The sequence below is a fragment of the Arxiozyma heterogenica genome (genome assembly GCF_036370985.1).
Source record: "Arxiozyma heterogenica strain weizmannii chromosome Unknown scaffold_22, whole genome shotgun sequence".
Lineage (NCBI taxonomy): Eukaryota > Fungi > Ascomycota > Saccharomycetes > Saccharomycetales > Saccharomycetaceae > Arxiozyma > Arxiozyma heterogenica.
Window position 1 is genome coordinate 243,788 of NW_027042675.1, and position 23,729 is coordinate 267,516.

Genomic DNA, 23,729 nt, shown 5'->3' on the forward strand with positions numbered 1-23,729 from the left:
TGCTCACTTCTCCTAACAATTTTGAAAACCAGACAAATGGAGAATTTTGACGTTGTTATTTTTGCTGAAGCAAAAAAAAAAGAACAAAATAAAAAACAAAAAAAAAAAAAACAATAGGACACTAAGTTAGAAAGAAAGAAAAAGAAAGAGAACTTAAATAATACCCACCATATATGAACCTATTATTCTACACAATTACTTTTGATATTTCCGATCAAATACTCTATAAATGACCAAACACATACAGAAGCATACATGATGTTATCTGAAAAAGATAGAAACATTTTACAAAAATTTTCTAGAGTCCAAAATGCATGTGCTCAATTGAAAAATGCTATTACAGTTATATATGAAAACGCATTATCCAATGAAGAATTAGCTAGTATGAATAGTGGTTCTGATACTGAAAGATCTGTAGCCACTGCTGCTGCTTCTATGATCTCTACATATTTGGCTAACGCTAGAACTTCAGTTGATATCATCAAAATCTGTGATTATTATAAATATGAAAATGACATTTCCAACAAGATCCCATACTTCAAACAACCAATAATTAGCGATAGCACTTTAGAAAACTTAATTTTCATGGATAAACATTTAACTAAATCACACGGTACTAAAACAAACGATACTCTTAAATTCGTTGGGGAAACTGAATTACAAGCTTTAATCTCTTATAGCTTATCCAAGAAATTCCCAGCAGCTGATGAAGAAACTCTAGAAAAGTTGAAAGAATACTTATTATCTGATAGAATTTTAAAAAATTGGGCTAGTAATATGACTATTTTAGAAAGAGTTCCTTCCTTAGCTGCCAAAGTTAAGCCAAATATTACAAACCAGGAAATTGAGGATCTTCAAGTTGATATATTTAAAGCTTACATTGGTGCATTGATCTTAGATAGAGGCAATCTAGGTTTAGATGATGTTTACAGATGGATTGAAAGACTAGTATCTGTTAAAATACAACTATTAAAATTTAGTAATCTAAGAGGCTTATATGCTAATGATCTAAAAACACAGTTAGAACAATTTATGGTTGGAAATAAATCAGGCCAATCATTAGAATTTATTAACAGTAATGAGGGAGGTGTTCACCGCGTTAAGGTCACATTGGGTCAAACTGTTTTAGGTCAGGCAGAGGCTCTAACTGAAGAGTTAGCTAACAAAAAGGCTGCTTCAAATATCCTGTCTAACACATCTCTATTATCTAAATACTCTGTTCACAATGAATCTATTCCAATTCATCCAATCACTAAAGAAGAGTCTGTGAAAAAGAAACCTGTAGACAACAATATTAAAAATGAAACTACTACAAAAGTGTCTCAAAAGGACAATGAATCTCAAACATTGAAGAATGAGACAGACACAAAAAATACTCAACCAACTCAAGTTTCATTTGCAACAGAAAAAAATAGCTTAAACACCACCAACCCGCAACCAATGTTAACTGCTGATGCATTAAACGAACAAATCATGAACCAATTAACTTCTAAGATGGCATCAATGGTTAGTCAATTCACTTCTCAATTTTTACAAAATAACAATATTTGTCTACCTACTGAACAACCTGTAAACAATATTCACTTTTCCGATATTAATGCCACCTCTGAACAAGCAGATGTAGATTTAAAAGATCAAAACAAGACCACTATCCAAAAAAATGACACAACAACTGAAAACAAAAAGACGCAAACCGTGGAGAAATCTACACAATATAATTCAATTACCACTACCAATGAAAAAGTTGGAGACACTCCGTCACCAAAAAAGTTCCAAATTACTTCTAGCTTGAACAACCTAAATCCAAACGTACCAAAAATTGAAAAGGCAAGATATATCTTGACAAATTCACTAGAAAAGAAGAATGTGGTTTCTACTACAGCTTCAACCACTGAGACTGTTAATGACAATAAAACTACTAAAATATTAATGAAGAATGGAATTCCACCTCTTCCGAAGGTTGACCTTTCCTTAAAAGATTTGGCCAAAATATCACCAAAGCAACTTGGTTACTCTGAAACAGAAAATAAAAGACAAATTAGCTCGACTACTGATGAACAGCAACATCCAAGCCATAATAAGGTACAACAATCACAAGAAGCAAAAACCACAATATCCGAAGATGTTGAAAGTAGTAACATTACAACCTTATCCGAGGAAAGTGTAAGAAAAATTAAAAAAATTAAATCCACTGATCCAATCAAGTTACCATTAAAAACTTCATGTGATAAGGGTGCAAAGGCTAAGGTTTATGAAATTTTTGGTAGATTCAAAATGTATCCTGATTACACTACTATCCAGTTAGGTGTTAATGACTTTTATTCTATTTGCAGCATTAGAGGTGAAGAAGACTCTTTTATGGGTGAAGGGCGTGGTAGCAGCAAAAAAATTGCTGAACAACTTGCTGCCTCTGAAGCATTAGAAAATGAAAGATTGAAAGAATTAGTTGAGGCCCGTAACAAACAGGTTGAAAAATTATTAGGTGTTAAAATAGAAGATTTAGAACAATCGAGCAGTGATATTGTGGATGAGGTTGATACATACAAATACTTTCAGCCACAGGAAGACCTAAGAGAACTTCCAGTCTTCAACACATGTGATAAGAGTTCTATGTCTAGATTATATGCTATTATGGGGCAATATAGATTATTTCCAGAATATGAAAGTGTTCAAGAAGCCTCTAACATCTTTCACAGTATATGTAAAGTCAAAAGCACTGCTGTTATATTAAGTGAAGGTCGTGGTACTACTAAGAAGATATCGCAACAAATTGCTGCTGAGAATGCCTTGGAGGGTGATGTCTTAGCTGAATTACTCTCTGAAATAGCACTAGAAGAATATAACTAATAGAACGCTTTTGGTTGTTATTAACGGGTATACATATAAACATACAAATACATATATATTTACGTGTATTTTCCTCTGGCTAGAGATATGTGATTCTTCGTCTCATCTTATTTCATTTTATCTACCTGAGAAACAGAGGTAACTTGGAACAAGACCCAAGGGACCAGAAATAAAAAAAAAAAAAACAAGCCAAAAAAGGAATGAAAAACACAATCAACTATATTCAATAATGTATATTAAATAAAATCTATAAGTTTCAATGCATTATTATATATATATATATATGATTATAATAATATTTCCGTATTAAGTGCGTCTTGAAGATCTTTTTGTTTTATATCTGTATCGAGAATTGGTTTCTTTGAGGGAGATAGCTTCTTGATTTTAACCTTATCATGTTTAACAACGGAGGAGACTACGACTGAACTAGCATTTGATGGTCTTCTTATACAAGTTTTGATCCTTGATGTTCCTTTTCGTGGATTACAAACACCCGTCTCGGAAACAATGTTTGATTGGAATTTCTTTCCAAAAAGGTTCCAATTAGAAAACATGCTATTTGAGTTAGTAGGGGTTAGAGACCGTGATCTTTCTGAATTAATAATATTAGATAATAAGGTCTTTGAACTTGTTTCATTTGAGTTGGAAGATGGTTTAATGAAAGTTGGCTGTGTGACCACCACGGTGTCATTTAAAGTGGTCTTAATCGATTCAGTTATTGATTTATTCCCATTTGTAATAAAAGAAGAAGTCTTATCCGCATAAAAATGATAAAAGATAAATGGCTTTTTTGTAGTCTTTTTCGAAAAGATACTATCATGAGAATTTGACCTTTGTAATGGTGGAACTTTATCAAAACGGGAGTTGAATATAGGTGTCTTTGGACATCTATTAGACACCATATCATATGGTAAAAGTAAAGTATCTTGGTCTAGTTCGTCCTCATGATCACGATTGGCGCCTTCAAAATATTCATTATCATTAATATAGTCTAGTTCATCATCGGAATATATAATATTATGAGTCTGATTTTGGTTATTTTTTGTTTCTTGTATAATTTTCATATTTTCAAACACAGCTAGGGACAATCTATTATTTTTCTTGAAAAACCCATCTACTTGTTCTTTTCTATCCATGTTGCTCCCTGAAATGGTATTATTTGATATACTATGATGCGATTCAACTGATCTCAATCTTTTCTCGGGTGATTCCGTTTTTAATAAGGGTTGACCCCTGTCCATATTTAAATGAATGGGAGAATTAGGCAGGGAAGACGCTATCAATTGTAGCTTCTTCGGGGTGGAACCAATCAATACATCGGCTGGTGGAAAAGGGACAGGTAATAATGAGGGTGCTACCGTGGGAATATTATTAGTTGTTTTATTCGGAAGTGAGGGCTTAAGTTGAATATTTCTTCTTGACAGAATTCTCAAAGGCTTCAATTCCAAAGAATCGTTATAGTTAGAGGAATCCGATGAAGAATCTGAAGGAGATCGTGAAGAAGATCTCTTGTATGAGTGGGAAGTTATGTCATTTTTTCTTGCTTGTGCCAATTCATTTAATTTTAAAGTCAAATCTTTAAATTCGAATACTAAATTTTCCATGTATGATATATCATCTTGCATGCTATTAAGGCTGTGGACACTATTCCTGTTATTATTATGATTTTGCTTACTCTTCTTGTTGAAAGAATCTTTATCTTCAAGTGGATACCTTTTCATTTGTTGTTGTGGGTATTGTATATTATTATTCTTGTTAGATATAATGCTATTCCTAGGACCTGCATGAATACAATGTTTCAAGTATAAAGATCTTCTTCGTAAAGATTTCAATTGGTCATAATATTGTTGTTGTTTTTCTTTAGCACAACGCATTGAATCATCGGTGATGTTGTTATATTTATTTACTTGATCTTCTTGTTTTTGAATCCAACGCTCCAACTGCCATATAGCATCTTCTGATCTTTTCAGCAGTTGATCTGTAATGTTTTCTACCATAGTTTGATCCATATCTACTTCGGCAATTATACTAGTCACTATGATCACAACCTTAATTCAAAATGAGTAAAAAAACAAAAAAAAAAAAAATAAGTAAAAAAGAATAGCAAATAACAAATGATACAGAAGATAAGCCTATTTTAAATTAATCCTTGTAGATTTTCTTCAAGAACGTATTATATTGAAAATGTTCAACGCTAAATAATAGGCAAAACATAATAAACAGAAACAAAAAAAAAGGACAACTAATAAATTTTTCTTAGCTGAATGATTATCTCCCTGCATCGATTTTTTTTGCAATGGCTTTTTCTTTCTTCATCTCTTCAAAAGTCAAAATGCCAAAGTTTGTCATGTTATGTTTATTTTTTTTTTTATTTTTCTCTTTTGTTCATCAAATTTTGACATTAGACGGAATTCTCACGGATTGAAAATTCCGTTGAACAAAGAAACCAAAAAAAAAAAGAGATGAGAAAGAAGGCCTTCTCCCAAACCGGAGATGTATTGCCACCACAAGGAAGACTCCACGGGGTTACATTCCCACACAGAGAAAAAGAAAAGGTAGAAAGAGAGAGGGCCAGGTCTCTTTCTCTCTCTCTGCATGTGTGTGTGTGTATGAGAAACGGTACTAAAGACTGGAGTTGCAATTCCGATGGATACCAGCCAGCCAATTCTCTTCCCCACGCTTCAAACTGGCCTGTTCTTCTGTTTGGCTCCAGCAAACTCGCCATTTTAGTTGTGGTGGACTTGTAATTCCGCTCTCTTCTCTGGTGGTAAGTGTCACAATATATGCGATGATAGTTATTCTCATTATGTGACACTTCCTAAAACCAAAAAAAAAATGTTTGTATACACGCACCTTTATTTACTTTGTTATTTATTTATTTATTTACTTGCTTTATTATCTTTGGGAATGGAAGGACAGAAATACAATGACATTAGAGTAAATACATCAATAGTAAACCAATCGATGAGCACATCATCTCGTCGTCTACTTGGATTCCCCTCATATGTTGACCGTTATTCACTCATTTCTTGTGATATATAAAGAGGACCATATTCCTAACCCAACACACACATACATACACACAAACACAAACATATTCTCTCCTTCTATCTCTTTTTATATACTAATTAATACATACTTTCCTTTTTCACTTTTATTTCTTACCTGATAGTGTTGACATTAGTAATATAACTCAATAATTAAATACATCAAGAGAAAACACACACACACACACACATATATATATACATACATACATACATACGTATATATATATATTTAAAATGTCCATAGTCTATAACAAAACTCCTTTACTACGTCAAATATTTCCTGGTAAAAACTCACCACAATTCTTTTTAAAATATGAATGTTTGCAACCAAGTGGTAGCTTTAAAAGTAGAGGTATAGGCAACTTAATACTTCGAAATGCAATTAATATACAGAAAAAATTCACCAATCAAAAAATACCACATATATTTGCTAGTTCAGGTGGAAATGCAGGTTTTGCAGCTGCCACCGCCTGTCAAAGATTATCTTTACCCTGTACCGTCGTTGTGCCAACAGCAACAAAGAAAAGAATGGTGGAAAAAATTAAGGCCACTGGTGCCAACGTTATCATCAACGGAAGCCATTGGAAGGAAGCTGATACCTATTTAAAGAATCATGTAATGTCTAAAATCGATAAGTCTTCTATTGAACCCGTTTATGTACATCCATTCGATAATCCAACCATATGGGAGGGCCATTCTACTATGGTTGATGAGATTATAGCCACTTTAAAGGAACAAAAAATTGATATCTTTAAAAACGTTAAAGGAATCGTATGCAGTGTAGGTGGTGGTGGTTTATATAATGGTATAATACAAGGTTTGGAGAAATATAACTTGGCAGATAAAATACCAATTGTGGGTGTAGAGACACACGGGTGCCACGTCTTTAACACCTCAATGAAGTTAGGCAAACAAGTGGAATTCGACAAAATTACTAGTATCGCTACCTCATTAGGAACTGCTAGCATATCAAAACAAACTTTTGAATATGCCAAAAAATATCTCACAAGATCTGTTGTTGTTGATGATGCAAGTGTAATTGAGACTTGTTTAAAATATGTACATGATTTTAATATGGTAGCCGAACCTGCAATGGGTGCCTCTTTGCACATGGCTTATAACGTAAATTTATTGGAGGATGCGTTGGGCCACAAATTGACGCCAAGAGACATTATCTTAATCATTGCGTGTGGTGGTTCTTCGAACACCATTCAAGATTTACAAGAAACATTGATAAAATTAAAAAATCAAAAACGGGAATTATCAACTTACAAATTGGCTAATTTTGATAAGTGTAATACACAAAGTATTCTTCAACAAATATAAACAAACAAACAAACAAACATATATATATATATGTATACATATATATACATATACTAGTTTAGTTATGCGTTTACAATAATAATAATAAGAATCTAATAAAAAATAAATAACAATTTTTTTTTTATTTTATTTTACTTTATTTTATTTTCTTGTTGCTTTCCGTCCTGCTCCGAGCGAAGAGCTGATTTATGGAAATCAAAATACACCGTGAAGATGTATGTTCCATATATGAGTAGGGATTGAAAAAAAAAGGATGTATTTCTTGAATTCTTATGTTGTATTGCAAGATGAATAACATTGAGAACAAGAGGAGTGGGAGGAAGGAAGAAGACTGATAGAGAAAGAGAGGCCATCCAATCTATACATATTCACACACACACACGCATATATGTATGTGTGTGAAGAAGTTGAACTAGGAGGATAAACAACATGTCACTACAATTATTATTTAATATTAGTTCTAAAGTATGTTCTTACTTTAATCAAGATATCTAGGTTGATATAAATGAATGTTTGAAGGAATGAGTGTGTATATATTTATAGATAGTTACTAACTTGAAACATACACAACTACAAATATATATATAGTTTCTTTCTTTCTTTTCTTCTGTTTTGTTGTTAGTTAATTCTTGAATCGGACCTTTGTTTATGTGAGAGAAAGACCCTTTTACGACACATGTATGATAATAGTTATGGTCGAACACACCTAACCAAGGATACGCGGTTATTCTTGGAGAAAGTGTTTGCCCAGAAACAGTGGTTGACCAAGGAGGAACGACAGTTAATTGCCAGGAAATGTGGACTTAGTCCCTTGCAAGTAAGAATATGGGTATGTTAATTTTGAAAATTGTTTTTGCTAGGTAACTACCTCTTAAGTACTAACCCTAAGTAGTTTATAAAATTGTGCTGCTAATTTATCTAACCTATACAAATCATTTTTCTTGAACTAAATCGAGTATAACTGAGGATACTTGAACTGACTTCTCCTTTCTTCTTCTGTTTGACACCCAGTTTCTTATTTGAACTTTATTTAGACCAGTTGACTTAGAAAGTTTTTCCAAACTGCTCTTAGTTAAATATGGTTTTTGATAATGATCATTATACCATTGTTCTAAAATTGTTACGTTGTTTAACGAAAACCTGTGTCCACGATATGAATTTAGTGAGGCCTCTTTCTTATTCATCATATCCTGTGTCATTATATTAAAAATCACAGCATTTTCTTCTTTTGTTAATTGCTTCTTCAAGTCTTCTTTAGGAAAATGTTCAATTATCTGTTCCATTATCCTACATATCTGGTAAGTTGTCCTTAAATCTTTTATTCTTTCAACTTCAGCAATGTTTTCACAATTATCTTTAATTTTACAAAGAGTCCCAATTATATCATCAAAACTAGTGATCAAATTTTCAGGAATATTTGAACCATAATTTGGAAGATTAGAACATATTCTAAACAATCTATCATTGATTTTCGTAATACTATTTTTTTCTTTCTTTATACTTGGATCATTTAATATATCCTTAATTAAAATCTTGTTCATGCTAACAAATAGTAGTACTTTTTGGCAGTTATGTTATTGAACTGTGGAATGATGGCAATAAAATAATAACTTGTTGTATAATAATGAAACAATACTATCTTGAGATGTTAACAAAAATAAATAAAGAAAGAAAACTGATTTGAGGTTAACAAAGTTAGGAACTTGAAAGATATCTTGACTTTCTTCTTTACAAAAAAGAATATAAAGAAAGATTAAAGAAAACTGATTCATAAAAGATATATTTACATTTTTCTTTTATATCCTCTTAACTTTTTCTAAAGGTTCCCTTTTATGTATCAAAGTAACCAAGATGAATTCAAAAAGAGTTATATTCAGAGCAAAAGTTTCAGGAGACAAAAACAAGAAAAAAATAAAATGTAACAAGCAATATATTTTTACTGGTTCATTTAGCACAACAGTGTTTAATTCAAGACTGAATAAAAATAAATCATTTCCTAATAAAAAGATATTAGATATCATTAATAAACAAAATCCAATCTTGAAATCAATAAAAAAAAAGATCAAATCTCCAGAGGACATTTTGGAACAAAGAACATTAAATGCCTTCTTTGCCTTTAGAATATATTACTCCCAATTTGGTCAAGGTATTAACCAGAAAAATTTATCCACATTGTTAGCAACAGAATGGAAGAAAGACCTGAATGAACAACAGTTTTGGAATAATCTCACGGAACAGTATAAACAAATTAAAGATATGTAGGTATTTGTGTTATCAGGTTACTTTAGTGTGTTTAGCTGTTGGTTTATTTGTGGTGTTTCTTCTTTATTCTTGATATCTTCTCTTATTTTTTGGTTTTTCTCTTTATCTGTTTGTTTGTTTGTCGTGTTGTGCTGTGTTTTGTTCTGTCATGTTTTCTTTCTCCTCTATCCTCCCTTCCTTTCTATGTGTTTGTTTTCGTATAATCCATTTTAGCATTACTAATCTCGTCCTTTCTCCTGCTTTTTGATATCGTCCCCTCTCATCTCTCTCTCTCTCCCTCATAATAGGTATCCTTTATCCCTGTTAATTAAACATGTTCTTGTATTTACTCTTTTCTGTAAATGAAACATTTCTTAAAAAAAAATTTCCACATTCAGATATAACAGATGTAATTCACTTGATTACTTCTTTCTTTGGCTATATTAACATACTCTTATCTTGGCTATGGCTGCACCAACATATTTTTCTACCCCTATACAGATTCTTATGCTTACTATTGTTTATATTTGCATTCTGTAATAGCTTGTTTTTTTCATAATATGTATCAGATTTCTTTTGTAGTAGTAGTATTTTTATATTATGTTCTGTTAAATCTCTAAGATAGTCTTTTATTAATAGTAATATTAACTGATTTTGAATTACAAGCTTATTTGTTAACCGCCGAAGTTATAATTGAGATCAGAATCGATTTCTCCCATCTTTTTTCCTTTGTTTTTCTTTTCCTTTTTTTTGTGACACACAAAGAAAATTATAACACCATGACATATTCTGTCACATTAACCCAAAAGAGAAATCGTTCGATGTGATACATAAATGATAAACATGTATGCTTGAGTTATGACATCTCCAAATCTATCTCATCTTTTTTACAACAATATCAAAGTAATATGAGATAAAACAAAGATATTATGCAGCTCTTAGTTAATTACGACCTTTCTTTTTATTCTTTTTTTTTTGGCAATAGAGCAAAACCACATATTTTTTTACTTTTTTCCAACGTACAATGAAGTTTTTTTTGTATTCTTAAAGGAATACTAAAAATATTAGATAGAACAACGGCAACTCAAGCACAAAGTAACAGTGTAATACTACTTGTTAAAATAATGATGTCTGTTAGAACAAAAAATTGACTACACTCATATGCACTTAGTTAGCATTACTAAGTAAGATAGCAAATTGAATAACATTATGAACTTTCTACCAAAAAAAAAAAAATGTTGAAATATAATATAATTGAAAATTTTCAATTGTTGTATTATCTTTATCTAACTCTACATATATTGCATTGAGAATGTTGAAATTAAACCTTTATTTTGTACATATTTTATCTATGCTTCTTTACTATCCTTTGTTTTTTTTTCTTTAATCAAAGAGAATAGAAGATTTCATAGTTCTCATTTTGCACGAAATTATCTAATGTCAAAGTTTCTGTGTTTAATAATTTTGAGCAGCCATTTTCTTTGTTTACCATTATTTTTTACACACGACCTTTTAACAGAACGTATCACTGTTGACGGAAAAGAATAATATTTTTCTAAACAAGAGGAATTTGTGTTCAATGTAAAAAAAAAATAAAAAAAAAAGAAAAAGAAAAAAAAAAGTGCAAGCCAGAACAAGTGAAAAAATGCTTGTTCAGTTTTCATTTTGCCTGTCTATTTCTTGATCCAAGAAGAATATTACCAACCTTACACACCAAACAGTAATAAGCATCACTTTCGCAAGAGACATTATCAACACTAGTAAATTTCAAAAATAACATCCACTCGTATTTGTGGGAATATATACATAATTCATCCATAATTAAACAACAAAAAAAAAAAGAAAAGAAAAGAAGTAAAAAGACAAAGCAGAGAAACTAGAGAGAAAAATTTTTGCTATCTTCTTTTTTTTTTTTCTTTTTCCTTTGAAACTTCTCGTTCATATAGTTTTTTTGGAAATCATGCATTTTATACAAACCAAAAAAAAAAGAAAAGAATAATACAACAAAGCAAATAAAAACATCGTTCCTCGAGAAAAAAAAAAGAAGAAGAAAAAAAACATGAATGAATAAAAAAACAATAGAACTGTTTAAGAAAACCTCACCTTATTAGTAAAAGAAACTCAATAAATTTATATTGTCTTCAACACATCTACGCTCCTGACACATTTATCTTGAAGGAAAATACTAACAATAAGAATTTCGTATCTTTTGTAGTTGTTCAGTTTCACTAAACGAATTCAATATTGAACAAAGATGGAACGAACAAAAAAGGTTTATTAGTATTGCATAATAAACAAACATTTTACTTTCAAGGAAAATGAAGAATTTTTATGGTGTCTTAAAAGTAAATACATCTTTGTTTTCTTTTATTTTCTAAATAAAATTATATTATTAATTTATTCTAAAATATATCCTACTATCCTTTTATGGTTATAATTAAACGCAAGCTTCATCTGATATTTTTGGGGAGAACAATAATCGTACCATATTTATGTCTCCTTTTTGATATTTATTTTCGTTAATTACTATTATAATTATTTATTCTCTCTTTTAGTTTAAATCTTATCTTTTTTTTTACCCGCGTTTCCTTTGATCTTTGAATTAATAAGATCCTTAAATATTAAATATATAAAGTCAATTATTTTGAACTTCTTTTTGTATTTGTCATTACTTGTTTCCTCTCGCTTATTCCAATGCGTTTTTTTATTGCTAATGCAACAAAATAATAGGATAACCGTGCACACCCTGCAATATCTCATTTAATATTAACGATGGTCTCCTTAAGAAATACTGCTGTTTTAGCTGCTGCCACTTTAGCTACTTCTAACGCTGTTCAGACCCTTGCTGCTGATGATGAAAAGGCTTTAATGTTAGAATTATCTGTCTACGTTAGAGATATTGCTAACAACATGCAACAATACTTATCTTTCAGACAACAACATCCAAATGAACCATACCCAGCTGTTTTAAACACTGTCGTTTTACAAGCTGCTGGTTCCTCTGATGACAGTTGGACTACTGCTTTAACTGGTATTGCTCCAGCTATGGTCGAAAGAATGTTGACCGGTGTCCCATGGTACTCCTCTAGAATTTACCCAGCTTTAACCTCCAAGTTCGCTCAAGCTGGTGTTGTTGTAGAAGGTATTGATGCTAGTGCTGTTGCTACTACCACTGCTTCTTCCACCTCTTCCGTTGCTACTTCTACCGCTGCTTCTACTTCTTCTTCCAAGGCTGCCTCTTCTTCCTCTAAGGCTGCTTCTTCTTCTTCCAAGGCTGCCTCTTCCTCTAAGGCTACCTCTTCATCAGCTGCCACCACTACCTCTGCTTCTAAGGCCACCTCATCTGCTTCCAATGCCCAAGCTATCTCACAAATTGGTGACGGTCAAATCCAAGCTACTCACACTGTTAGCCAACACACTAACGGTGGTGCTAAAGTTGTTGCAGGCTTAGGTGCTGGTGCCTTAGCTGCTGCTGCTTTATTAATCTAATGATGCTATAAATACTTGTTGAATAAGATAAGATATATTTTTGTTTTCATTAGAGTAAAGTAATTTTTAATATATTATATATATGTTTTCTTTGATCTTTTAATTAATGTTGGAGTGGAGGAGTGTTGTTCTATTAATGTCGTTATCAATTCATCTTTACTTCAGGTTATTTAAGAATCCTATGTGTTTATACAAAACAATTTAGTTCTAATTCCTTTTATAAATTCATATATTAGTTTAAATATTTGATATCCCAATAGATAATTAATTATTCCTTAAATCTTCCGAACTGAAGCGCATTATGTGTTTTGTTTTAACACATTCTATAGTAAAAAAAGGTGAATTTAATTCGGTAAGCAAGGAAAGATCTTCTCTATTTTGCCACTATAGCTCACTGGGTGTATTAGCTAAGACATCTATATATGGTGTTGAAATTCAAAATATACACAATCTTCCTATAATTCAAAGAATGAACTAAATGCCGAAGAATGTATTTAGCTGTTGTTATTCTTGTTTAAGTTTCATGTTGAATGTCACCAAAGGAAGATCAAACAAAAAGAAACCAAATACAAAAAACATATCTCATATGTTAACATTCAGTCACTATTTTTTATAAATTCCTAGTTTAACTACTGGACAAGTAAATAGAAGCAAATTTCGACTTACAATGAAAAAAAGTGTTGAGGCTTAAAAATAGCTATATATATAGAATACAAGGCTAAATATCTTGTTCTTGCCTAATTAAACGATACCAAGTTAGAATTTCCACAGTTTTAAATAAAATTATAACTACAAGGTTTTAGAAAAACAGATGTTCATTATTAATAAATATCGTTACACATTTATAAAAATACTTATAGAGATCTATAATATACATTTATCCACCAATATTAATAAAATATAAAAATAAACCACATCAAATAATTCATATAACGGCGGTCTGTATTTTCATTATATCAATAAAATACCTGCTGCTAATAAGTAAGCACCCACCCCAACAAAATTTTTGACAGCCTCATTCTTACTGTATTGTGAAATATTTGCAGTTGAGCCCGGAATATTTGTTGCAGCATTATCTTCTTGTTGATATAAAGATACTGCTGGCTTTGTTGTAACAGTAGTACCTGCAACAAATGGGTAATTAACTGATGTAAATGATACTTCAACTGAAAGAGATGGTGTAGTCTGAGTGACACCAGTAATATAATTGTTTTCATCCTTTCTTCTCATGCATTCTTCATCACACACAGTTTCAGTTGCAGTGGTTGTATCGTAAACAGTAAAAGAAGTGACCACTTGAGCAGCTGAAGCTTCCTTCTTTTTAGCCTTGCAAATAATGTCACAAACGGTTTCAGTAACAACAGCACCATTAACCTTAGTTGTTACATACGTACGTTCAGCCTTAGAAGCGTCACTGAACTTAGATTTACAAACTGTATCACAAATAGTTTTAGTAACCACACTAGCAGAAGTTTGATAAACATCTACTATAGAGGTAGATTTAGGAGGGCAGCTAGTAATAATTGTTGTGTTGGTATAATGTGAGGTTAGCACATTCCACTGAGTTGTAACATTACCAGGAACGACAGTTGGAATGTCGGAGGAGACTGGGTACTTTGACTTAGAAGAGGAAGAATGAACTGGGAAAATTGGTGCAATTGTACCGTTTCTAGTTGAAGATACAAGGTTCATAGAAGAAACTGAATCAACAGAAGACATCATGCTGCTAGAAACCATAGAAGAAACGACCGATAATGGAGAAGTGGTTGTAGCAGTCGACATATAAATATTCTTGGAAGTATCTTGTGGTACAATAACATGCGAAGTAGAAGCAGTATTTGTAGAAATAACAGAAGCAGTGTTTGCAGAAGAGTCGGTACTGACGGAAGAAATAACAGAAGCACTAGAGCTTATCTCAGAGGTAAAAGCAGCACTTGTAGCATCATCAGTAGTGGAGGAAACAACAGAAGGAGTGAAGTTTATACCAGAGGTAGAAGTGGCATCTGTAGTAGTAGAAGAAGCAATTGAAGAAGGAGAGTTTATATTGGAGGAAGAAATGGTGTTTACAGTATTATCAGTAGTAGAGGAAACAGCAAAAGAAGTAGAGCTTATATCAGAGGTAAAAGTGGTGTCTCTTGGATAAGCAGTAGTGGAAGAAACAACCAACATGGTTGAAGAAGGGATAATAGAAGAAGTAGAGTTTACTTTTAAGGTAGAAGTGTTAGGAATTTCTATTAAGTTAATACCTTCAACAGCAATACCCTCCCTGTTCAATCTTTGTCTTAAAACAGGTAAAATTCTACTAGAATACCAAGGGACTCCAGTTAACATCATTTGAACTGTGGAAGGATTAATGCCGGTTAATTCAGTGGTCCAGCTATCATCTTTATCATCAAACATGGCATCTACTACGACATTGTTCATCTGACTAGGATATGGTTCATCTGGATGTGATTGACGGAAATCCAAATATTGATCCATATTATTTAAGATATCTCTGACATAAACAGCTAATTCGATCATTTGAACTCTTTCTCTTGTAACAGGCATTGTAGTTGTTATGCGTTGTGATAAAACACTGGAAGATGATGGAGAAAAATCGGTAACAATCGAAGATGTTACCAAGGTACTAGATGGTGAAGATAACAATGAAGCATCAGATGAAGAAGTATGTGTTAAAACAGAAGAACTTGGCAAGATAGTTGAGCTAGTTGAAACAGAATCACTTGATGAAGCGGAGGTTGCTAAAGTAGCTGAAACAGTTGAAGTTTGTGAAGAAAAAAAGCTTGAAGATGGGATAGAAGATGCAAATTCTGTAGAACTAGAAGAAACCTTGGAAAAAGAAGAAGCAAATGCAATTGTTGATGAAATACTACTAGTAGTGAACCCAGAGCTAGAAGTAAGACTGGTGACAATAGAAGAAGAAGAGGTGGGCAAGCTACTTGAAGAAGTAGTTGTTGAAGTTGGGGTAACAGATGAAGATGTGGAAGAAGAAGTAGGCACCCTACTTGAAGAGGTTGTTGAGGTAGTTGTTGAAGTAGAAGAGGAAGAAGATGAAGAAGAGGTTGTTGAGGTTGTAGTTGAAGTGGAAGTAACAGAAGAAGAAGAAGAGGTAGACATACTACTGGAAGAAGTAGTAGTAGAGGAAGAAGAGGAAGAAGAATATGTAGGCATGCTACTGGAAGAAGTAGTAGCCAAAGTAGAAGAGGTAACCATGCTACTGGAAGAAGTAGTTGCTGAAGTAGAAGTGGAAGAAGAGGAAGAGAAAGATGCAGACATACTATTGGAAGAAGTAGTTGTTGAAGTAGAAGTGGAAGAAGAAGAAGAAGAGGTAGGCATGCTACTTGAAGAGGTGGTTGAGGTAGTTGTTGAAGATGGTGTAACAGACGAAGTAGAGGATGTAGTTGATGTACTAGTCTTAACATCACAATCACTACAGTTAATACCTTCGACAACAATACCAGCAGAAGATAAATATGCATCCAAGGCAGGCAAAATTCTAGTGGAATACCAAGGGACACCAGTTAACATCATTTGAACAGTTGATGGATCAATACCTGTTAGTTCACTAGTCCAACTATCGCCTGAACCACCAAACATAGCCCTCATGACAACTCCGTTCATTTGACTTGGATAAGGTTGATTAGGATGTGATGAACGGAAACTCAAATACTGTCCCATATTTTTTAGGATATCTCTCACGTAAACAGACAATTCAATCATTTGAACTTTTTCATCTGTGATACTCATTGTAGTTACTGCATTGGCACCAGACATAATTGCGGTTGCCGCAACCAATGATTTCCCAACTTTAACCATTTTGCAGTTGCTTTTATCTTTTTGTTTTTCTTTTGAGAGAGATTGCTTGGGTGAAGAAGAGTTACCTTTTTGTGAAGTCTAGCTAGACCACAAAATAAAGTTGAAAACAGTCTAATGTCCAAGGACCAGGAGATTTTTGTTAAAGATTCTGATATGTAATATTCCAAGCATTAGGTTATATATGTGTTAAATTGCAATGGTTGGTACGTTGCTATGTCAGTCACTATCACATGATTTTTATTAAACGATATTATTGACAAAAAAGACATCAAATTAGAATTATTTGGTGTTTTCTGAGAATTTGTTCATATAAAAACTACTGACATATTTTGCAATTTTTACGAATAATACTTTGAAAAATTAGTTTCTATTATTATTTGATTGAACTACAAGATTTGATCTTGATCAGTATTGTAAAAATTGTCACATAATTAATCAAATGTAACCTATGGAGAGAAAGCTTATTAGAAACAAAAGCTTTTTTTTTATTTATCAGCTTCGGTAATATCAAATAACAAAAAAAAATGGAGCATAGATATCTAAAAAGGGTTCAGAATTTTTAATATAAACACGACAAGTGCATTAGTTAACATACGATATGTAAACAAACTACCACAATCTTTGAAATCTTTTTGTTAGTTATTATTATTCTTTTAGTTCTAAATATACGTGAACAATCAAAAAGTAAAGAACGTAAACATAAAAAAAAAGAAAAGAAAAGAAAAAATACCAATTCTATATGCGTCTCATATGCAATTATCACATTTTAAGATTAAAATTGTACCAGTTCAAAAAGAGATCCTGGAGAACTGTTTTCTGTCTAGAAGTATAGAATTAGTCAAAGTAATTAGTTTAATACATCAGCTTCGGTGAACTTTTTTATTCTATGTATTTAATTAATAATCCGATTTAACGAGGAGAAATAATCAACAATTTATTGTTAAAATAGTATATTTCCAACAATAACAATGATCATTTATTTTTTATGCTCAGTTTTGTATATTTCACTAACATACGAAATTTTAGTTAATTTTCTACTGCTAAACGGTTTTTTGTTCGACTATTAGTGTTTACTTTGATTTTTGTTTTTCTTTGCTTATAATTAATCTGAAAATAGAAAGTTACGAATTGTTTCGTTTAAAAAAAAAAAATAATGATAATAATTTTGAAAAAAATTGTGCCCAATTTATTTTTACAAAAGAAAAGGCTCTATGTTAATTTATACGAGAATAAAAAAAGAAATTGCAATAGTTCAAAACTTGGTTTTGTATTGGAGAACATTGTCCAACAAAAGAGCTTCGTAGTCTCTTGTCTCAAGAGTTCACACGATCATATATTACTGTAAATGATGGTAAACATAATGGTTAAGACCTTACACTATACAAATATAATAGATAACCTGGATTGGAAAATTGTTCTATTATATATGAAAACGTTAGAATATGTTACATGACTTTCTCAGGTAGGAGACCCAACCACATTATATTGTACAATTTTGAAATTACGTGATGATAGAAGTTTGTGTCATAGCATAGGTGTATTGCTTAATTTTCTTTGGATTCATATTGTTTCATATGAGAGCTGTTTTTAAGTGAGAACACATAAACTATTTCATCAATGTTGAAAAGTTATTCCTTTGAATTAATGCTGCATCATGGATGTCAACATATGGTTTCTATATGATAAACTAAACCGTTGTTCCGATTAGAGGTTCCACTGAATTTGAATTAAAAAAAAAAGAAGAAGAAAAGACAGAAAAAACAAAAAAAGGTGACTAACATTTCAGAATATATATTTCCAGATCTTTTGTGATAAGATGAAATCCTACTGATCTAGTCCGCAGTGAACTTGGTATTTAAAATGTCTATGGAATTTTTTTATATATAATAAGTCGATATAAATTTCTCTGGTTTACGTTGTAAACATATGTGTTATAGGTAGTGTTACATAAATGGCTATGAGATTAATGAGATGGTGCAGTTGGTATTTTTAGTGCGTGTGGTTCTTAAAACAAAGCCTCAATCACAAAGTATGAATTGTTTGTCAAAGACATAATTATTCAAAATTGTCTATACTTTACTTTACCTTCAATAAATTGAAGATGTGAAAGATCTTAATTTTACAGTAATTAGATAAACCTTTCAATATTCCTTTTGTATCTTTTTGTAATGTAGTACCCCACATAGCAGAGTTTTTATTTTCATCAAACAAACATCTGTTTAGAAATGTGCACGAAAATGTAAGGAACAATCCTAAAAAAATATTTCTTAACTATCAAAAATTTTCAGTGAACAGTATTATGTTTCTATTCTGTTGTATAAGAACGGACCAATCACCATTATTATGAAACAAAATTTTCTAGATATTGTTATCGATAAAATGAACACGGATGTATTAGTCTTAGAAAGTTTTAAAAACAGTTAGTAGCGATTCTTATACTATAAAGACCTATAATCAACTTGCTTTCTTTATTTATCGTCTATATAAGAAAGCTTGTGAGAAATTTACAATTAACTCTAACAAGTCACAAAAGCAAGATAACTTCTTCTTGAGTGAGCTCCTATGATACAAAGATTACTTGCGATCACAGATAATCTTGAAGATTGATTTTGTTGTATGCAATTGTTTTCTAAGTGTGACTAACTTATTGTTATTTTACCGGTTGTACTTCTTTGTAAGTTTCAGCATAAGGCTTCCTAACAATAGATTCTGCTCGATAAAGAAGTAAAGGGAAATTATTGGTTCCAAAAAGAAGAAAAACTGTTAATAAGGAATAATGCTCAAAATTTTAGCATAAATCAATGTATATCCAAACGTTATTGCCCTTTAGTTTTATATCTTCTATTGATAATAAATATCTATATCCATAAATAAAATAATTTATTCGACAATGGTAGTATTTTCAACAAACTTATAGTAGTAACAAAACTGTCGCTCAAAGAATTTTTTGTTTTAGAAAAGTCATTTATTACAAAGTCACATACTCCATCTGAAGGTTTGCTCATGGTTAATTTACTCATTATATATGTTGATGTGTGAATTATACTCGAAGACAAATATAATAGTTAAAAAATTGTTAAGACAATTATCTTTTTGATATGTAAATTAATTGAAGAATGTTATTGATCTTAATTATAACAATTAATATGAAATATTGTGAGATAGTATTAAATTGTTTTCATTCTTTAAGAAAAAATAGTTTTTAGATTTGTACATAATAAAGATAAGTAATATTTTTTATGAAATATTCAACTATTCAAAGATCAATTATAGATATATAAAAAACAGCATCTATAATTATAAAAAAAGTTATCTTTCAAGACAATACAGTTGCCCTTATGGATCAATTATATTAGTAAAGATAATAAAAATATATATGACTATGTATATCAAACTAAAAGAAGTGTTATTTGCAAGAGTAGTATTTACCTTATAATTAATGAAATACACATTGCATTTTGATAATAGTATATATATTATAGAAAACTTAATGGACATTAATTGAACAAGTTCAGTAAAATAACCTATTTCAAATAACAAGACATGTAAAAAAAGTTGGTCAACCAAAGAGTATTTCACAATACTGTCTTAGATTGTATTTAAAGTATCGACTAGTATATGTATGATTGAAGTTTGAAAATTATAGTGTTAATTAGTTTATAAAATTTGATATTTCTAATATAAATTAAGTTATGAATTATTCATGCAGAATAATACCAATAGTAATACATAAGTAAATTTACCATATTATTGTATCTATTTTATGAGAACTTTCAGACAAAGAGAAAGATTTATGTTAGCTTCATTTTGTAGTTTCTTTCTTTTCTGCTCTCACTAATCTTTAGTGATATGATCTAATATTATCTTTATTTTATTACATGAACTTCAAATAAAGAGATAAGAGATAAGTTTTAGGAAAATAGAATAAATATAGCAAAATATAATAATGTAGGGTATATGTGAATATTATGGTATATCGTTTACATCAATACAATTGTTGTTTTAACTATTTTCAAAAAATGACAAACAGTATCAACTCACATCGTAGAGAATAGTTTGTTTATAAACTCACTGTGTTGAATATTCCGCTTCATTTTAGCAGTCAGAAGAACAGATGAATTAACGTAAAAATATTTAACATCGGTAGGTAGTCTTTAGTATTATCATAATATTTACTATCACTATGTGTGTACACTTAAGTTTGAATACATGGTATTTGTTATTGAAATATTTGAATAGTTTTATTAATCTTACTTTCTTAACACCTTTATTAATGAGTAAGTATACCTCTATAGAGTAATGAAAAATAGATGATGATGATAGCTGTGTTCATAATAAATATATTATACAATATTTGATTTGGTATAAATATTAAAATATCCCCATTATTTCATCAGGATGAAATAACAATAAAAATGATACTAACAAATATTATATTGTGTATATCCTAAAATCATTAAAATTTTCTATCATATACCTAACATCTATCCAACTCTATGTAATAGCGAAACACATAAATAATAATTATTTTAACAATATCTTGGATGTTTATGTGATTATAGAATATTAATATTGAATGACTTTCCTTTTTCAAATAGGGAACACGTAAAAATATTATAACAAATTTGCATTTCTACAAACGTTAGTCTATAGGTATGGTATTTTTTGTCGTTTTAATGTAAAACATTAAATTATAATGATACCAAATTAATCCTTGAGGAAAACAGAGTCAGTTACTCATTTCTTTAGTGTGGACTTGATTGCTGGTCGTATTATTTATTCTGCTACAATTTTTCCTTCAATCTTGTTCAATATTCAAAGACCTTAGGGTACAATCTCTCTCCATTTTGTTTTCATATTTTTCAGAAAATAAAAAAATAGAATCAAACAAATAATAGATAGATAGAAAAGTTGTTGAACAAGGAGGGTTATACAGCGAAATATATAAAGGTACAGACGATTAAAATACTATTCTCTATATCAAATCTACGTATTCTTTATCGCCATTACAATAGTCATCGGAAATTATATTATAGATTGCATTCATCTGTAATAAGGCTGGAGTAAGCAAGAATAAATATTTATGTGGGTTAAGAAAATCATCATGATATGTCGAATTTAAACAAATAATCTAGCATGCCAAGAAAATGAATGAATAATAATATCCAATAATATGACAATTCCTGGTCAATGTTCTGAAAAATTTTAAAGAATAAAATAGAATAAGAGTAAAAAAGACTTCATGCTATTATGTAGGTATTAGATATCCATAGAATATAAAGTGAGAAAGTAGCATTGTCCAATATATATGCCAGGATTTCTTTTTAAACATATGTGTATATCTCAAAGTTCATAATATATGTAGCATTGTAAAGGTACTTTAAAGTCAATTTATGAAGTAACTTATAGATTTTGTTGAAGCAGGATTTTTTGAGGTTGAAAATATAGATAACTCATACTTTAGCAAATAATAATCAATTATAAATACTGAATAATCGTTCTTTACACATCATTAAACATGAGCAAGGCTAATTGATTAATTTTTTTGATATAGTCGTAAAGAATTAATGAATATCAACATATATAAAGCCAAAAGTTTTTTCACATCATATTTTTTCTCTATGCATACTATTAACTATACAATAATTATGGTTGAAAATTTACTTAACATATTAAATACATTTAGCGATATATTCTAGCAGTTTTTGTTGAGAATGAGCGCCTGTAGTCATTGGATACATAGTAAACATTCTCAATATTATATTAAACAGACTTAGTACACAAAATTATAATAAAGTTCTTTTCTTTCTTTCTCTATATACAACATAGAAATAATAATATACAAAGATTATAAATAAGATAAAAATAATGTATGATGAAATCCTTGGCTTTATATATGTTAACATTAAGCCATTTTCCTCTACAAACGGTAAGATATTTAATAAACAAACTCAACAACTTTTGATGACCTCTCAACGATTATTACTCAACAATTTATCGTTTAGTGTCTGCTAAAATCTTATTGTTCTATCTATTTCATTATAGAACATTCTATTTCAATAGTTTTAGATATTGAACCAATTATCTGAAAATAATTGTGCTGTTGAAATATGATTAGAGGTATGTTTGATAATCTAAATTCATCGTACTAAGTGATTAAAAGTTATGAAAATTTATAGTAAAGAAGATTCAAAGATAAAATGAGTATACTGTATAATATTGTATCTTGTATATTAGTTATGTAGAAAGAAAAAGACCAAGCAATGAAATAATAATCTACAGTACCACTGATATCCTACTATAAATAGCTGTGAACTTATAATACCACCAATATCCTATTGTAAGTTATATTATCTTATTATATTAATTCAAAATGAACACTGATAGAATTTGTGGTTCCGAGACCTTAATTCAACATGTGCAGTTATGAAATACAGAAAAGTAATCAAAATAAAAAATCATTTGAAGAAATCTTAAAATTTTTCAGATAGTAAATGAGCAATAGTTATGACAGGAGATGTTGGCACAAAGCATCAGTATCAAAAATTTTTTTCAAAATTCATTATTGAATTAATTCGTTCAAATTGTAAAAGCACAGATTAGATTTTTGCTGATATTATGAGTTGTAAGCTTGTCTATATTAGAATGTTAGTGTTTCTCCAACTCTGATATTTATTTCTTGGTTGTTTTATTCTATATAACTAATTTAGAAGACACAATATACCATATAACCTATTTTATATTTGAGTTTATTAACTATAAAAATTTATAATCTTTTTAGCCAGTTAGCATGATAAATTCAGATTATCAAAAATGTATATAATCATATTTTAACATTACTCCACACAATATAGTAAAAAACATGTATTATTACTACGGACACACCACAAATTATTAGGTCGTTAATTTTTTTTAATAAATTGATTATATAATGGTCGTTCCTGTTGAGAATTAGCA

The 23,729-nt window shown here is 30.3% G+C and overlaps 8 protein-coding genes across 8 annotated transcripts; 5 read left to right on the forward strand and 3 right to left on the reverse strand.

Annotated features, from left to right (window-relative positions):
* Positions 1-255: 255 nt before the first annotated feature.
* PWA37_002836 (uncharacterized protein) lies at positions 256-2,847 on the forward strand (the record flags this gene model as incomplete). Its single annotated transcript, XM_064859389.1, has 1 exon — positions 256-2,847. One exon carries the CDS (start codon positions 256-258, stop codon positions 2,845-2,847), a length of 2,592 nt encoding a protein of 863 aa, XP_064713859.1.
* Positions 2,848-3,134: 287 nt separating this feature from the next.
* On the reverse strand, positions 3,135-4,856 carry VAC17 (Vac17p; the record flags this gene model as incomplete). Its single annotated transcript, XM_064859390.1, has 1 exon — positions 3,135-4,856. The coding sequence occupies one exon, from the start codon at positions 4,854-4,856 to the stop codon at positions 3,135-3,137; it is 1,722 nt and encodes a 573-aa protein (XP_064713860.1).
* A 1,275-nt stretch (positions 4,857-6,131) lies between these two features.
* CHA1 (L-serine/L-threonine ammonia-lyase CHA1) lies at positions 6,132-7,223 on the forward strand (the record flags this gene model as incomplete). The annotated part of the gene is made up of 1 exon (XM_064859391.1): positions 6,132-7,223. The coding sequence occupies one exon, from the start codon at positions 6,132-6,134 to the stop codon at positions 7,221-7,223; it is 1,092 nt and encodes a 363-aa protein (XP_064713861.1).
* A 932-nt stretch (positions 7,224-8,155) lies between these two features.
* On the reverse strand, positions 8,156-8,764 carry HMLALPHA2 (homeodomain mating type protein alpha2; the record flags this gene model as incomplete). The annotated part of the gene is made up of 1 exon (XM_064859392.1): positions 8,156-8,764. The coding sequence occupies one exon, from the start codon at positions 8,762-8,764 to the stop codon at positions 8,156-8,158; it is 609 nt and encodes a 202-aa protein (XP_064713862.1).
* A 310-nt stretch (positions 8,765-9,074) lies between these two features.
* HMLALPHA1 (transcriptional co-activator mating type protein alpha) lies at positions 9,075-9,485 on the forward strand (the record flags this gene model as incomplete). Its single annotated transcript, XM_064859393.1, has 1 exon — positions 9,075-9,485. One exon carries the CDS (start codon positions 9,075-9,077, stop codon positions 9,483-9,485), a length of 411 nt encoding a protein of 136 aa, XP_064713863.1.
* A 2,751-nt stretch (positions 9,486-12,236) lies between these two features.
* PWA37_002841 (SRP1/TIP1 family protein) lies at positions 12,237-12,953 on the forward strand (the record flags this gene model as incomplete). The annotated part of the gene is made up of 1 exon (XM_064859394.1): positions 12,237-12,953. The coding sequence occupies one exon, from the start codon at positions 12,237-12,239 to the stop codon at positions 12,951-12,953; it is 717 nt and encodes a 238-aa protein (XP_064713864.1).
* A 951-nt stretch (positions 12,954-13,904) lies between these two features.
* FIT1 (Fit1p) lies at positions 13,905-16,772 on the reverse strand (the record flags this gene model as incomplete). The annotated part of the gene is made up of 1 exon (XM_064859395.1): positions 13,905-16,772. One exon carries the CDS (start codon positions 16,770-16,772, stop codon positions 13,905-13,907), a length of 2,868 nt encoding a protein of 955 aa, XP_064713865.1.
* PWA37_002843 (uncharacterized protein) lies at positions 15,514-16,491 on the forward strand (the record flags this gene model as incomplete). Its single annotated transcript, XM_064859396.1, has 1 exon — positions 15,514-16,491. One exon carries the CDS (start codon positions 15,514-15,516, stop codon positions 16,489-16,491), a length of 978 nt encoding a protein of 325 aa, XP_064713866.1.
* Positions 16,773-23,729: the final 6,957 nt, after the last annotated feature.